The following is a 16,411-nucleotide window of genomic DNA, read 5'->3' on the forward strand; positions in this document are numbered from 1 at the left end:
ATATATATATATATATAACCAATATATATACTTATATATATATAACTCTTATATATATATATATGAACAACACTATATATATATATATATATATATATATAATATAATTATTGATTCTATAATATTATTGATGCTGTTATTATTATAATTATAATTGTTAACGACAAAACTTACACCGAAATGTATTATTCCTTTAATTTTTGAAAAATACAATTTATCATATTAAAACTTTTTAAAAAAGCACAAAAGTGACATTCTAAAAAAGAAATTTCATATCAGAGCACTTATAAAAAAACAAAAATTTTATTTAAAGAATTCACAAAAATCAATAGTTTACACCAAAAGGAAGGTCGGATTAAAATTTGAGCTCGTAATTATAATGTAAAAATTTTTTTATGTATTTTCTATTTTTTTAATCATATAGGAAGAATAATCAGCTTAAAGAATTTACTGTGTTAAAAAGTAGTTTAAGATTAGAATAAAAATAATCAATAGTAGTATATTTTGACTTTAATGATTGTGGAATTGGAATTTAAAAAATAAATTTCAATTCACTTTGAAAAAATATATACGTGGCAAAGATCTATAAATTTTGTGAAGTATCAGAATAATTTTATTAGTTTTATTCGTTTTATTCAAATGGACAATCGAATAAAATTGCGGGGAAAAGTTGAAAGCTGAAACTAAGAGCTCAATTTTTAATCATGCTCTTATTTTGAAGTATACTAACGATTTCGGCACATGCGTTGAAAAAAAACCTTATATCGTTCAGACATTATTATAATTATAACAAATATGGATAATATAATTAATCAAAACTAGTATAGAAATCAATTTAACAAATAAGAAATCGATGATTTATTGAACGTAGACCTTAATATTTCAGTTATTTGATAACAATTATAGTTTGTAACAGTGAATTTTCAACTATTGGAAAGCAACATTTTTTGAAAATTAGTATCAATAGTTTATGTTTTAGTTATATCCATTGGGCAGCCAGCAGATGTATTAGTAATAGGTGACAATGATTGCGGCCCTCCTGGACTTATTACAGTTGGTGGAATCGCAGGTTTGACAAATCTATCAGAAGTGCGTCTGTTTGAAGTAGAGGCCATAAGAGCAGTACTTGAAGGTGGAGAACTAGAAAATGGAAGAGCTATTACTGGCTGTCCACAAGCAAAACAGCGATTTGATGTAAAACTATCACGAGCAGTAGTAGAGCCCACTATATTAATTCCAGGACTAAGCGGTCTAGATGAACTGGGTGATGGATTGTGTGGTACAGGACTTGATACTGTTCGATTTCTAATATTACTTCCTGACATAACAATCTCGTTATAATGACGTTCTTCTTCCATTTCTAAACTAGATTCAGATTCTGATAAATGTCTACAGAGAGCTTCACGGCGTTCAACTTCTAGTTGTAATTTGCGCTGCAGCCTTAAATTTTCTTCTTTAATATGTTTTTCTTCGTTAACGTAGCGCTGCATTTTTTCAGTATGTTCTTGTTGTGACATTAACAGAGTATGTCTCAATCTTGCGACTTCACTTCTCAATGTTTGTATATGTGTACTGAGATTTGTTGCTGCATCACCATTACTTATTTCTCTAGGAGACGTAGGATCCGAAACCGGTTGATCTAACTTTATTTGAAGCATTCTTTTTTCCGCTTCCAATTTGTCCATCCTTTTCCATAGCTTATTCACAAGTGCTTCTTGTTCTTGTTCTAAAGTATTTTCCAATTCAACTTTTTCTCTTCGTAGTTGCTCTAAATTGCTCTGTTTTGCTAAAGTTTCAGCTTCCAATTTTTCAATTTTTCTCATCAATTTATTTACTAAGCATTCTTGCTCTTGTTCTAAAGTTTGCTCTAGTTTACACTTTTCTTGCCTTAATTGATTTAATTTTTTTGACAAATCATTAGTGAGGCATTCTTCTTCCTGCTCATAATGATGAGCTAATGTTTCTTTTTCTTTTTTTAAAGCTTGGATTTTTTTTAATAAAGTATTACTGATGAATTCCTCTTCTTGTTCAGCTTTAGCTTGCTAAATGATGAAGGAAAAAAAAATCAAAAATTTTTTTAGCAAAAAGAGAAAACATTTTACAATAAAAAAAAAATCAGTAAAAAAAAAATAACTTACAATAATTACTGAGGCTTGCCGAAGTCCTCGGTTTTCTTCTTGAAGGGCTTTCACTCGAAGCTTGTAAGTTTCAAGTTCAACTTTTAGTACTCGATTATGTTGTTGAAGAGATTCAATTCGTTTCTGCAATTGCTCTCGAGTTATTGGTGAAGGAGGCATCATAATTGGTCCTCCATCTATCGAACTTGAATCACTTTCGGATGCACTATCGCGGTCAGCCATTTTATTTTTCAGTTAAAAAATTCAATGTGATTTATAAAAGAATTAATTAATCACTTAGCTTAAATTATTTCATCTAAATATTACTTGTTGATTTCTCTTATTGAACTATACTCATAAAAACTATTTTATATTTGTGAATTGAATAAATCACATAATTTTTAATGATACAAATGTGTTTAACGGCACAAACATGTGTTTATAGCAGAGATCAATGATTGGAGAAATCAGCTGTTTGCAGAACATTCAAACAGTGACCCTCAAAGTATTTTCTGTTAACTAATCACAGTCGCGTGTGTGTATAGTATCAAATTAGTAAGGAGGATAGCGGCTGACCAAGCTACACAAATGAAAACTAGATGAAACGCAAAATCGAGAAAATTTGTCAGAAAATTGAGACACACAATAAAATCTGTAATATTTCGCAGCGATGTCTTAATTTTTTCACGAGAGCAAAGAGATAACCTGCGAAACTTAATTTAGATTTTACTGTATGTACACCATTCATAGAACTCTCTTTCAAGTCAAAATTTTCTTCATTTTGGTAGCAACGCATGCGCGTATTGTAAACTCATTTTTTTCTTATATTTTTATATCTGGAAAGGTGCGATTTCACGATGACGCTTGACGCCAGCTTCGAGCGTCGAATTCGATCACACTGTATAATTTCGATCAAAGCGCCATCTAGATAAAGAGCAGTGATAAAGCTGAAAATTCTGAGCTTTATTTAATTGACGCTTATGTACTATTTAATTAAATTAAAAATATTATTTATTGTTTATGAAACATTAAAATAAAAAAAATATAATGGATTTCGATGAGGTAAAATCTATAGCTATTCTTTATTCTAACCTATTGATATCTATAAAAATATTAATAAATATTCCAATATTCATTAAATTATGACACTAAAGTTGACAAATGTTATAAATTTTTTTAGAATTTTATAACAGTGAAATTATTATGAAAAAAATTTAATAAAAAAATACCGCATGTGAAAATTGAAAAAAGTTATTAGCGGAAATTTTTTAAATCATTTTTTTTGTTGTGATTGATTTGTCATAAAAATTATGTGTTGTTGTTGTTGTTGTTGTTGTTATTGTTGATCCAAATAGGTTAGGGTATAACATAGGCTGATAAGTAAACTTTCGATTTTTCTTACTTGTAAAACTAGGGTCGTTTATTTCGTCAAAATGACGCTTGACGCTAAAAGTTTGACGCTGCTTTTTATCTAGATGGCACTCTAATCGAAATTATACAGTGTGATCAAATTTGACGCTCGAAGCTGGCGTCAAGCGTCGTCGTGAAATCGCACCTGAAAGCTAGCATGCGAGTCATCCTCTATTGGACGATAATCAACGAAGAAAAAAAAAACATGAATAACTGGAAAAATAATGAAAAACATATTTCTTACAAATGCTTAACGTGCAAAATGAGCGTTGTTTTTACTAGTGACGTGATTCTATGTAAATATCATAACTTTAAGATTTCCATGTCGTGTATCTTTTTTTATTTTTTTATTAAGGGCCAGTTTTTCAATCCAGGATAAAATTTTATCCAATGATGAAATATATCTATATATATTTCATATATATAAATATACTGACAATAATAATTTTACCCTGGATAAAATTTTATCTCGGATTGAAAAACTGGCCCTAAAAATAATAGAATGTTGTATAGCCCCAAATTGGCTATAGTTGTAATGCACCTAATGCATCCAGCAGGTGACGCTACCTGTTATTAGAGCGCTATCTATTATGAGAGCGCGAATTCAAATGAAATATTCAAATTAATAAATATTAATTGATTAAAATTAGTTAAATTTTATATTCGAAGTAAATATTCAAATCATTTATTTAATGATTTTACTCTTACCAGTTGTAATAAACATCTTTTAGTTAACTCTGTTTTATTTACAAAAGAAAATAAAATAAAATAAAAAAACATATTTCGGTACAAAAGGACATTGTAACCGAATTCTCAGAACCCATAAAAAGTACTTGAATAATTCAAAGACTATTTCTCGCCACATGGAACTTAAAACCCTATGAGGAAAAGTCGTAAAAGACACGTGTGAAATTCAATAGACCCTTGTTCTAAAGTAACAAAAAATAATACAAAACCATATGTAACTAAACAAAAATAAGATTGTTAAATAACATTTACTGTTAAAATCTAACTTTATATAATATTGTAGTTAAGCAAAATTAAGTTAAAATAATTAATAAGTATTATCTTGTATTTAATTTATAATTAATAATTATTATTTAATTAATTTACTATAAATTTATTATTGAATCATTATTTAATTATTATTTAAGTTATAATTAAACGATAATGTCTATTCTTTTATACATGATAATAATTAAATTGACTTATAATTTTATTAGAAAATCCGATTGTAAAATAATAGAAATAATATTTAATTCAAGTTATTAATTAGTCAAACTCAAACATTAATCCAACATATTATAAACAATATAATATATATATTTTCATGTTATAGTTTATCATAATTTTTATTGTAATTTAATTTCAAGTTAATTATAAGTTAATTTTTATTATAAATAGATTTTAAAAGGGTCTGTTAAATTAATAAAAATAGTTAAATAAACATAATGACTGTATTGCTAAAAGTGTATATTAGTGAAGTCTAACTTTCAGGCCGATAGGCTGAAATAAATATATATAGATATAGAGAAAATACATGTTAGTATATAAGGATCATTTATATGTAGTAGAAAATGTGTGTGCTTATGTATTCCTTACAGTGGATGTATGTATGGAAGTTATGGTAGGAGAAGAACGGAGTTTGAAGCTCTTCGGAAAAACTATGTAACGACACTTCTCACCGAGATCTTAGATTGCTAAGATCACGTCATTGTAAACCTCAATTTCATATTTTGAAGCTTTTTAATATTTTGTCAACTTGAATAATAAATTGAAACCAACTAAATAATTTTGATCAAAATTAAATAATGTGTAAATAGAACTCTTTAATTTAAAATGATTCCTTTCCCGCGCTGAAACCGAGTATCTTAATACTCCCGGGCGAAAGAACTACAGTAAGTAAAGTTTTCAATAAATAAAAATAACATCCCCTAGATGGAAGCATAACAAAATAAACTTGAGAACTTGAGCAAGACCCATATGTAGAAAAAGACACTAGCAACTAGGGGTTTTGCTCAAGACGCTGGCACCAAAATCTTGCTCAAGCACATGTGTTATGCTTCCATCTAGTGGGTGTTATTTTTATTTATTGAAAACTTTACTTACTGTAGTTCTTTCGCCCGGGGAGTATTAAAAATACCTCGGTTTTCAGCGCGGGAAAGGAATCATTTTTAAATAAAAAGAATTTTATTTAGACGTTATTTAATTTTGATCAAAATTATTTAGTTGGTTTCAATTTATTATTCAAGTTGACAAAATATTAAAAAGCTTCAAAATATAAAATTGAGGTTTACAATGACGTGATCTTAGCAATCTAAGCTCTCGGTGAGAAGTGTCGTTACATAGTTTTTCCGAAGAGCTTCAAACTCCGTTCTTCTCCCACCATAACTCCCATACATATATCCGCTCTTGTACATATATAAGTACACATATTTCTACTACATATAAATGATTTTCACACACTAATATATAATATTTTCTATTATATTCACATATATTTATTTATAAATTATATATATTGCAGTGCATTAATATTCGTATTTTACAAATTAGATTAAGCTTATTACTATTTCTATCAATCTATAATCTATTAAAACTATGAAATAGTTTAATTGTTAATGTAAGAGATAAATATTATTTAATAATATTATTTTATACAATCTTATTCTTTTAACATTAATTAATAATTATTTATAAGTTGGATACAGGATATAAATTTTTAATTTAATGTTTATATATTTCGTTGCAATATTATATTAAAGCAAGTTTAACAAAAATATGTTATTTAACGATCTTATTTTTTTGTTACGTTATTATTTAGCCGTTGAAACAAGGGATCATAGAATTTTTCTCACACGTGTCTTTTATGGCTTTTCCTCAGAATCTCAAGTACCTAAGGTTTCTCAGAACTCAACTACAATGTCCCTTTGTACTCGATAATAGCTTATATTTATTTGAAACAAAATATACTCTATATAATAAATATTCTACGATACAGAACCTAAACTTTCTAATTTGGATAGTGTTCACTATTTAAATTATGAATTAATAAAATAATTTAATATAATCTAAATTACATTTAAATTTGCACTGGCTGGTAGCGTCACCTTCTGGATGCATCTAGAGGCATTACATATGTTACTTGGGATGCAATAGTATACGTTGCGCGCGCAAGCGCGCGTGTGAACGTTGGTATGGAATTATCTATATTTTCATGCTTATGATATATTCAACTAATCACGTTACGAATAGTTTGCTTACATGATATATTTTCATATTTTTCAATTTAAATTAAAATTATAAAAAAATAATAATAAATAAAAAAAAATAATAATAAAAATAAAAATAAATAAGAGTGGATTGGAATGGTCGCAACAGAAATTGTATTTAAAAAAGTTAATAGTATTTATCCACTTATTCAATTACATACATAAACAATAGTTAGCGTCTAGTTAGAATTAGTCAGGTCACAATCGATATCGATAATCATAATAACCTATATAATAATAATAATTGCACAATCACGCCACAGCTATGGCGTCCAGAAAGGCGGGAGAATTTGAGTGTGATGAGCGAGATTATGTATTGGAGAGAGGGAAAAAGTTTCCCGCTCCGACGACTAGCGCTTTCGTAGGTTTAGTTAAACCTCTGGCCGATGGCGGCAGAATCGCCACAATTACTATAGTGCAGTATGTACAGATATAATATAAAATTTACTCTATATTCAGTTTCGCCTCCATATTAAAAATTATCCGAAACTTCGATACCGTTTATTGTTTGAAATGTTTCAACGAGTATAATCATTGAAAATGCTTGTTCAAATACAAGAAAGATGTTTGCCATCATCGCATCCTGAGAAGGTGATTTTTATTTGATTAATATATATGTTAAGGAGGTATTGCGGCAAGAAAAAGACACCAATAGGTTATGGCTATTGGTTTCTTTCTCACGCACTAGTACTGCCTTTCTTTACAGACTATCGCTCACTTCCACTCAAGTAAAATATCGAAAGTCGCTAACTTCAAACATTTCTTATAAAAAAATGAATACCGCTCGTTTGTGTTATTTTTGATAAAAAATACTTTTTATAACTTCAATTAAATATTCTTAGTTTTTCAAAAAAATCCTAAGAAAAGTATGGTTGTTATTCAATAAAATGTTCACTCTAACTACGGTCAGGATAGGGAATACATGTTAAATGTACGATTTATAATTGCTAACATTTCGAAAATTAGCACCGCAAGGACTATTAAAAAAAATTTATTCGTATGGAGGACACTTCAAAGTACACAGTATTAAAAAAGTATTAAAAAATTGAAGAATATTGTAAGAAAAGTGATTTTGCACAATACCTCCTTAACTAAAAACATGACACTGAAGTTAGCACACGTCTAAAAATTTTTGATTTTTTTTATTTATTAAATTACAACTAAAAAGATATTTATAAAAAATTGCACTTATAGTTTTTCAAGTTTTTTACATGTGGAATTTTTTTTTCAATTGTTCAATTGAAATTTTTTCAATCAAAAATTTGTAAAAATTTTGAAATGTCGGCTAACTTTATTTACATCTAAAAACTCATTGGACTAATTGAACCAACATAATTCAAAATGTTACAGCCTGATATCTGTAATGATAATGAACAAACTATCAAATTCAATGAAATTGTTGATTTACTAGTTGCGGCTGGATATTTTAGAGCAAGAATTAAAGGATTATCAAACTTCGACAAAGTTTGTTAAACTGAAGAATCTTTTTTTTAAATATTTCATTAATTTATTATTTTTCAGGTTATTGGTGGTATTACTTGGTGTATTGAATCATGTAATTTTGACGTAAATGTCAATTTTTTATTTCATGAAAATCTCTCAATAGGACAAAAAATGTAAGTTATTTTTGTATTTTTTGAAATCAAAATTGATCTGTTTTTGTTTTTTTCTTTTTCTTTTCAGTGCTTTAACGGAAAAAATTGTCTGTATGTTATTAAAAATGAGCTGTCCTTTTATAATAGAACCTCATCAAGTTCAAGGATTAGATTATATACATATATTTCCTGTCATTCAGGTATACCTTAATTATTTCTATTACCTATCTCTTCCTGGTATTTATTGTATTTCGTTCTAGTGGCTTGTAAAAAAATCAATAGAGACAAGAAAAGAATCCGCTGGTTTTGTACGGCTCTTATCTCACCGTCAATTTTATAAAACTCGTAATGTGTTAAATAAAAAATTTCATAATTCATGTAATTCTAAAGAGTACAATGATTTTAATATTAAAATTATCAAAAATATTTATGAACCACGAAGACGATTAAAAAAAGATTTACCGTTACTGGCTCAAGTTCCGAAATTGAAAAGCACCATATTAGAATATGGAACTCTTTTATTTCCAAGTACGGCGTATAAAAATCTAAATCATTTTGAAGTAGATAATAATAAAATCAAAATTAAAACAATATCAACACCAATTGTTGAAGATGAATCTTCAAAATTATCGGAAACTATAGTCTGTATAGACAAAAATCAAATGGGTAGTATTGTAAGTTCTCAAATTAATCAAGAAATGGAAACTGTTGGACGTAATTTTACACCATTAATCGATAGAAAGGTATTCTATAGCTTAATACATTTCATTAATATAATAGTTGTAACTGACAGAGTTTGATACAGGACACTGACAGCGATGCTAATTTATATGAAGCACTGATAAAAAAAAAAATGAGTTGGTTGAACCAAGTACAAAAAGTTAAGCACGATCAAAGCGAATTACTTCAAAAAATTTCCAGGTTAATTGAAAGAATAGAAAAGATTTCTGAAAATCAATCTAAAATAGAAAATAATACTTCTCAACTAACAAACTTGAAAAATTTTGATAATAAAAGGTATTAATTGAAATAATTATTTTTATATTACTATTTTTGAAAACTCTTTATTACAGCGTAATAGAAAAACTTGAACAGTTGATTGCAGTTCACATGAGCTTAAAAGATCAAGAAACCAAATTTCGTGAACAATGCAAAAAAGATCTAACTTATCTGCAAATAATTTGTGATACAGTTGAAAATTCTGCATCAGTAACAAAACAAAGTCATTATAAAGAGTATGATGAATTTAAATTGTCAATTAATAAAATTAGATTAACTCTAGCAAAAAAAAATCGTGCTTGTGTATTACTAACTCGTCAACTGGATGATGTGCCTCGTAGATTTGAATTGACGCAGTACCAGCGTCGGTTTATGGAACTATACAATCAAGGTAAGAAAGAAAGAAGTATTCATCTAACTAAAAATTAGTTCGAAGGATCTCTACTTCTCAAAACTGAAAGTAAATCGATACTTCAATTTATTTTTCATGCCAAAAGTTAAAAAAAAAGTTAAATATTCAAAGGCATGCTATCAGATATTTCAATTAATTTTTTTATGTTTAGGCAGTTATACTTCTCAATGAGTTTAAAAATCTAAATATGATATCGTTAAAAATGTTTTTACATCAATTTCACAAATATTGATAGTTAAACTTGATATTCTTTCAGTTTCAGCAAAACATAAGGAAACAAAACAGTATTATACGTTGTATAACACATTAGACGATAGTAAACTTTATTTAAATAAAGAATTGTCTCTGCTGAATTCGATTCAAGATAATTACCTAAGGTAACAATTATATATTACATATTCAGCGTAGTTTGTAATCTTATTGATTTACCAAATGCGTCTTTTTCAACCAGAGCTATTTCATCAAGTAGAAGAGAACAGTTTTTAAAACAATTTGAAATAATTATTAAAGATGTCCAGAAAAATAAAGAAAAGGTAATAAACATTTCTTAAAATGTATAAACTTCAGAGTTCTAATAAGTATTTTCTGTCCTCCGAACAGAAAGCGCCAACTTCCGGGCCGCTGCGCTCAACGAAGTTGCCGCTTTCTGGCTCTGTTGAACAGAAAAATAGTATACTGACCTTGGCCAGTAAAGTGAGAAAGCCTCAGATTACATGTTTGTCGACCTCAGCTTCGCTTCGGCCGACAATTACTTGTAATCTGAGACATTTCTCACTTTACTGGCCTAGGTACGTAACATACTATATATCATACATTAGGCACGAAAATTAAGGAATATAAAAAACTCAAATTATTAGATAATTTCTAAAGAACTGTAAATTTGACAAAAAGTTTAGAAAATCTAAAAGTTCCCGACTCATAACACTCATTTAATTTTTAAGAATAAAAAGTATACTCTTTTGCTGAACATTTAAGAATGTTTTTTCATTAAACTTATATGACTAGTAATAATTCAGAATTTTGAAAATATCAAAACGTAATATTTTCTTCTTTTATTCTAGTATTTTAATTAAATTATATATAAATTTATTTTGTGGTATTTTTCTTAAAATGATATAATTTTAAAACAGGTAGAAAAAAAATGTGTCAAAGAGAAAAATAGACAGTATAATCTTAGTCAACAATTCGTGGTTTTGATGGAGCAACAACGAAAATATATAACGGCAGTCCAACAATTAACTTTTGAATGTCGCAGAAATGAATTTTTACTTGATCAACTTCGAATCATGTAAACTTTTAGAAAATGAAAAAATTATAATTTGAAAAATTTATATTACAATAAGGTATAGATAAATCAAAAATCTTAAAAGTTTGGAAAATCTAAAAGTCCACTCTCATAATCTCATTTTCCACAATAAAATTGATTAAAATAAAATACAAAAAACAACATAATAAAAAACAGAAAACTCTGCTATGGTTTAGTGGCGCCATAATTCTGAGGTGAGGAAAAAAAATACTATAATAAAATGTATACATGGATGTATAAATACACAATCGTATCTTAGCTTTTTATAAATAATGATTAAACGACAGTGAATTGAACGCTCATATTAATTGAGAAAGTCCGCAGTGTGTTACTTTAGATGATAAAAAAAAAATTATTCCGGTAAGGTAAAAGCCCCAATATATGATCATATACTGGTACGTGATCATCTATTGGGGCTTGGGGCTTTTACCTTACAATAATTTTTTCGACCAATTTCCCTGCCACATATACGGCTCCATAAGCACAGACACTTGGACGTACAGGAAAAATTATTTTTAATGTTATCATTTACTATGTTAAACAAAATAATTGTTATCGAAATATATTTGATGTGCCCGGCAGATTATTTCACTTGATATACAATCGTGGACATTAATAACAGTTGGTTTCTGGCGTATGGGATATGATGGCCGAGGCGTAGCCGAGGCCATCATGTCACATACGTCACGGCATCCAACATTCTGGACGTGGGTTGTATACTATTTTTCTTGCTCTCCAGCTGAAAGTACGTAACCCCGTGGAAGGGATTCTGCAAAATCGGGGCGAAGCCGAAGTTTTGCCAGGCACCTGGGGGGCGCCGCCCGACTTTTGCAAAGCCGAGGCTTTGCTGGTTGGGGCGGACATAAAAAAAAAAGTAAAAATTAATAATTAAAAAAAAAATTTAATTAAATCAAATTAAAAATTTAAAAAAATTTTTAAAATTAAATTAAAAAAATAATTAAAAAAAAAATAGTATATTACACACCTAGGGAAGTAAAGTAAGAAATGTCTCAGATCACATGTAATTGTCGGCCGAGGCGAAGCCGAGGTTGACAAACATGTGATCTGAGGCTTTCTTATTTACTTCCCGAGGAGTGTATACTATTTTTTTGTCCGACGAAGGCGGAAAGCGGCAACTTTGTTTAGCGCAGCGGGACGAAAGTTGCCACTTTCCGCCCGGAGGGCAAAAAAATAAGTTATTTTAAAGTTTACTAACAACTGCTCTAATTAAGAGTGATAACATGCACAAAACTCGTCACAAATATTTAAACTCGTTCTAACAACAGAATTTATTTTTTTGAGTTGATGAAAAATTAGTTTTTAATTAGTAATCGACGGCTAAGAAAGATTGAAATTAAATTATTAGAAGCTTGTCGAGTACATGTACTATACGTAACATTAATTTATCCCTGTTCGTGTTGCTTTTGTATTATTGGAAATGAGTATTTTTGGACATTTGAATAAATGGATATGGAAATTTCTCAAAATGGACATTTGATTTTTTGGAAATAATAATAAAAGTACTTAAGTAAAATTAGACATTAATATAAATGGGCATTAATAAAAAAGGAAATAATTATAAATGTACAACTGCACTGATGGCCAACTTAAAACAATGAAATCCCTATTTTCGAAAATTTTATGTCCTGTGAGGTTACTAGATTCGCTGATGATGACACCTCGTGGACAAGTGGGTTGTTTATTGTCACGCGGAATTTTATTTTATAATTTAATTTGAAATATACTTAAAAATGACTGATTGAGATTGTGTGGCAAGGTATGATTTTAAATGATAAGAGTTCAATTGAACTTAATGTTGATGTTTATTTAGAAATCGGAGAGATGGAGTGAATAGTTACAGCTCTCGGGGAGAAGTGAAGTCACAAAGTCTCAACTCTGACTGCTCAGCTTCACGTTCTCCCACTATGGTTACACGTATACACCTATACTATTGCTAGAACTACCCTTATACATAGTGCGTAATATACTATCTTACATGTACTTATATAAACTTATTTATATATAACACTTATTATTTGCGGCTGCGGCCGGCTTACATATTCATGTACCTGTATTTACCTGGCTTTAAATTCAGCACAGCGACTTAGGGAAACCGCAGAAAACCTGGTCGAGGTACAGACAGTAATAATAATATAATATCAGATCGTTGTTAACAATGATTATCCTTATCTATTATTTATTATTATTTAATTAACATATATTCATTAGAATCAATTAACGTGTTATAATTTTAAAAGGCTTTTAAGGTATTATCTGCTCAATAAATTATATCAGATGCGGAATTTACTTTAATATTTGCTAATCATTTCTAAATTCAATTTAATACCATTTACTATTCAATTATTCCAATATGTAATTAAATTTGTCTAAAACCATTGTGACATTAAATCCATACATACATACACATGTTGTAGCGTCTAAATACTCATTTATTTATGTTATTTAGTTACTTAAAATAAAGTGGATAAATAAATTATTATTTATTTATTTTGTTGTTAAATTCAGTTGTAGTGCCTTGTTTTTTAGAGAGCAAGAGACCGTTGAGTTTCCACACGTGTCTTTTATGGCTTTTCTTTTAAGGACTTGAAGTTGTCATGTGGCGAGGACATGTTCTGTGTTTACTCAAAGATTTTATGGTTTTTCAGAACCTAATACAATATTCCTTTGTATTATTTTCTTGACATTAAAGTTTCTCTTTCGAAGACACGTGTGCACTCAACGACCAAATTCAGCAATTAAATCAAATATTAAATCAACTAGGAATTCTGAATCTATTTAAAATATAAATATAAATTTAAATTATAAATGTAACTAATTAACATATTCAAATTCTGGTTTATCTGACAAGTAGTGTCACCTGCCAGATGCAACCCAAAGCATTATAGTTATTGCGACATAACAAAAATGTTATATCCGATCATATAGTAGATGTCGATTTGATGCATTACGCGGCAAATTCACTATAATTTGAATTATTTAATTTAATTTATAATAAATTATATATTATAAATAATGAGTTTTGTTTATATACAAAATTTGTTGCACATAAATTAAAGTATAGTAATCTCCTTAAATAAACAATCAACAAACTAACTTTGTCAACCTTTCTCAGAACTATAAAAGTACCCGAACAAGCTTGCTTGTGTTACTCGACAATTAAACCTTTGTGAAAACTAATAAAAGAAAAACCATGTGTTAAATGTCCTTCAAGGGTTTGTTAGTTACATATACATTCTCGTTAAGCATTTTCAAGGGGTCGTAAATTATAAAATAGAATAAGACCATAAAACCAAGCCAACAATAATACTATATTCGTTAAATAAATAACTGATAAACTATTGGAGTTACGTTTAATAATATTAAAAATAATAGTTAATATTTAATTAAAATAACAATATCTCATATTAATTAATAAACCAAAATCATAATTAATCTGCAACACATATATTAAATTTAAACGTCTTAATCATAATAATTTAATAAGTAACATTTATAAATTAATATCTAAACTTATAGCTATGATAGATAAACTTTACATAATTATATTTATAACATTTATAATAATTTAGTTATAATAATAATAATAATAATAATAATAATAATAATAATAATAATAATAATAATGTTCTAAAGTTAATACTTTTGTTAATGGATAAACCATAAGAATTTAAGATATAATTGTGAGCCCAGGTATACATTTGTGCATGTACCAAGCAAAATATATGTAGGCACAGTACAGACATGGACGAGAATAAGTATTAGTGTATAAGTTAAAATAAGTATTAGTACATATATGTTAGAATAAGTATAAGATGTAATAGACTAAGTATATTGGTTTGAAATATAGAGGGGGAAGTGAAGCCGGGAACCACCGACTTCGAGCCGATACTTTTGTAACTACACTTCTCCCTGAGAACTTTAACTGAGCACTTGCTGTAGCTGAAACCACCGAATAAAATCAAGCTCTTCGTTAATTATTGTTTATCATTTAAAACAGTTAATCTAACTAAAGTTTTCCTTTTTCTTCAACTTAACCCTCCAGATTTCATTATCAAAAGCTGAATTAATGAACAACAATAAATTTAAATAGATCCCGCGTGACTACAACTCACACCCCAGTCCAGAAGGAGGCAGTACGAGCAATCTAGTGACCTTGCTGGACATTGTAATGCCATCAGCTGAATCCGAAAGGTGACGCTACAATCAACGAAGCGCGAATTCAAAATAATTTAATAAAAAAAAAAATATATATATATATAGAATAAAATATTTCCATTTTTAGTTTGAAATCTCACAAGAAGATTTTTGTAACTCGTAAATTTTAGTTGAACATTCTTCCGAACCAAATGATAATAAATAGACTCGGGTAAAACTTCTTAGAAACAATAAAAAAAAAAACATATATACTTGAATAAGACCAACATGTGTTGTCTAACAATTAGACCTTTGTGAAAACACATAAAAGGAAAACACGTGTTGAAGTTTTCAAGGGTTCTCTTGGTTATTTAGACATCTTACTCGAATATTTTCTAGAAAGTCGTAAAATATAAACATAAAAGAAATAGAAAAACTGAAAATTGTAAAACTCAACCAACAGTCACATTGACTGTTACATAAATAGCTAACAAACCTTTATAATTTTAATAACTTTAATATTTTGATCTAAGAATTGTATTTTATATTAATTAATTAATGTATTTACAACAGTAGATTCACATTGTAATATATGTATCGACATGGGTTTTCTCTGTGGTTTCCCCGTGTCACTGTTCCAAGAGCCTAAGAAGGGGTGAAGAACAGGGCAAATGCGATACAGAATGCACAAGACGGACCACAGCCGCAACGTTTAGAAATTCATTAACCAATAATTACAATTTTATTATCGTAATAACACTTTGAAACGTTAATAAATGATGTTCGAAAATAATGAAATAGCAATAGTATAGGAAATAATTAACTTACGAATGTCCAATAATGTCAACAATATTATAGAACTGAAATATTATATGTAATAATGATACTGTAATAATAATAATAATATTAATTTTAAACTAAAATGTAAAATTAACAACAATAATTGAAATATAATGATAAGGATAGTGCTAGTAATTGTGATAATTACAGTGACAAAACAATTATAATGAAATACCAAGGACTTAGTAAATAATTAATTAATAAGATATGAAAACTAAAAATATAAGAACCTTAGAGTAATAAGAAAATCCTTAGTTAAAACTATATAAGTCTCAGTTTGGCATACTATATATATATTTATATGA

At 28.2% G+C, this 16,411-nt stretch overlaps 3 protein-coding genes and 1 long non-coding RNA gene across 5 annotated transcripts in view; 3 read left to right on the top strand and 1 right to left on the bottom strand.

Annotated features, from left to right (window-relative positions):
• LOC123258820 (phosphatidylinositol-binding clathrin assembly protein LAP-like) overlaps positions 1–16,411 on the top strand; it is a gene marked incomplete in the record, with an annotated part of 153,490 nt that overhangs the window by 46,273 nt on the left and 90,806 nt on the right.
• On the bottom strand, positions 835–2,831 carry LOC123258825 (coiled-coil domain-containing protein 6). The gene is made up of 2 exons (XM_044719062.1): positions 2,139–2,831; positions 835–2,042 (listed from the first exon to the last, which is right to left on the bottom strand). Exons 1-2 carry the CDS (start codon positions 2,358–2,360, stop codon positions 969–971), a joined length of 1,296 nt encoding a protein of 431 aa, XP_044574997.1. The 5' UTR covers positions 2,361–2,831; the 3' UTR covers positions 835–968.
• On the top strand, positions 6,918–11,381 carry LOC123258823 (coiled-coil domain-containing protein 93-like). Of its 2 annotated transcripts, none has more exons than XM_044719058.1 (10): positions 6,918–7,390; positions 8,150–8,263; positions 8,321–8,415; positions 8,483–8,594; positions 8,655–9,137; positions 9,188–9,411; positions 9,468–9,784; positions 10,062–10,182; positions 10,257–10,338; positions 10,936–11,381. In XM_044719058.1, exons 1-10 carry the CDS (start codon positions 7,340–7,342, stop codon positions 11,095–11,097), a joined length of 1,761 nt encoding a protein of 586 aa, XP_044574993.1. In that variant the 5' UTR covers positions 6,918–7,339; the 3' UTR covers positions 11,098–11,381. The 2 variants fall into 2 exon arrangements, with proteins under 2 accessions (XP_044574993.1, XP_044574994.1); XM_044719059.1 differs by having other exon boundaries at positions 6,936–7,390; positions 9,200–9,411.
• LOC123258835 lies at positions 12,247–13,414 on the top strand. The gene is made up of 2 exons (XR_006508152.1): positions 12,247–13,244; positions 13,370–13,414. It is a non-coding gene; the product is annotated as an uncharacterized LOC123258835 (long non-coding RNA).

This window comes from Cotesia glomerata, linkage group LG2, assembly GCF_020080835.1.
Source record: "Cotesia glomerata isolate CgM1 linkage group LG2, MPM_Cglom_v2.3, whole genome shotgun sequence".
Lineage (NCBI taxonomy): Eukaryota > Metazoa > Arthropoda > Insecta > Hymenoptera > Braconidae > Cotesia > Cotesia glomerata.

Excerpts from the sequence above, each read along its gene's own strand:
- LOC123258823 (XM_044719058.1), top strand. The coding sequence starts at position 7,340 with ATGCTTGTTCAAATACAAGAAAGATGTTTGCCATCATCGCATCCTGAG. Across the intron at positions 8,416-8,482 it reads CTCTCAATAGGACAAAAAAT|TGCTTTAACGGAAAAAATTG; the intron begins GTAAGTTATTTT and ends TTTTCTTTTCAG. Across the intron at positions 8,595-8,654 it reads ATATATTTCCTGTCATTCAG|TGGCTTGTAAAAAAATCAAT; the intron begins GTATACCTTAAT and ends ATTTCGTTCTAG.
- LOC123258825 (XM_044719062.1), bottom strand. The coding sequence starts at position 2,360 with ATGGCTGACCGCGATAGTGCATCCGAAAGTGATTCAAGTTCGATAGAT. Across the intron at positions 2,043-2,138 it reads GGCAAGCCTCAGTAATTATT|CAAGCTAAAGCTGAACAAGA; the intron begins GTAAGTTATTTT and ends TTCATCATTTAG.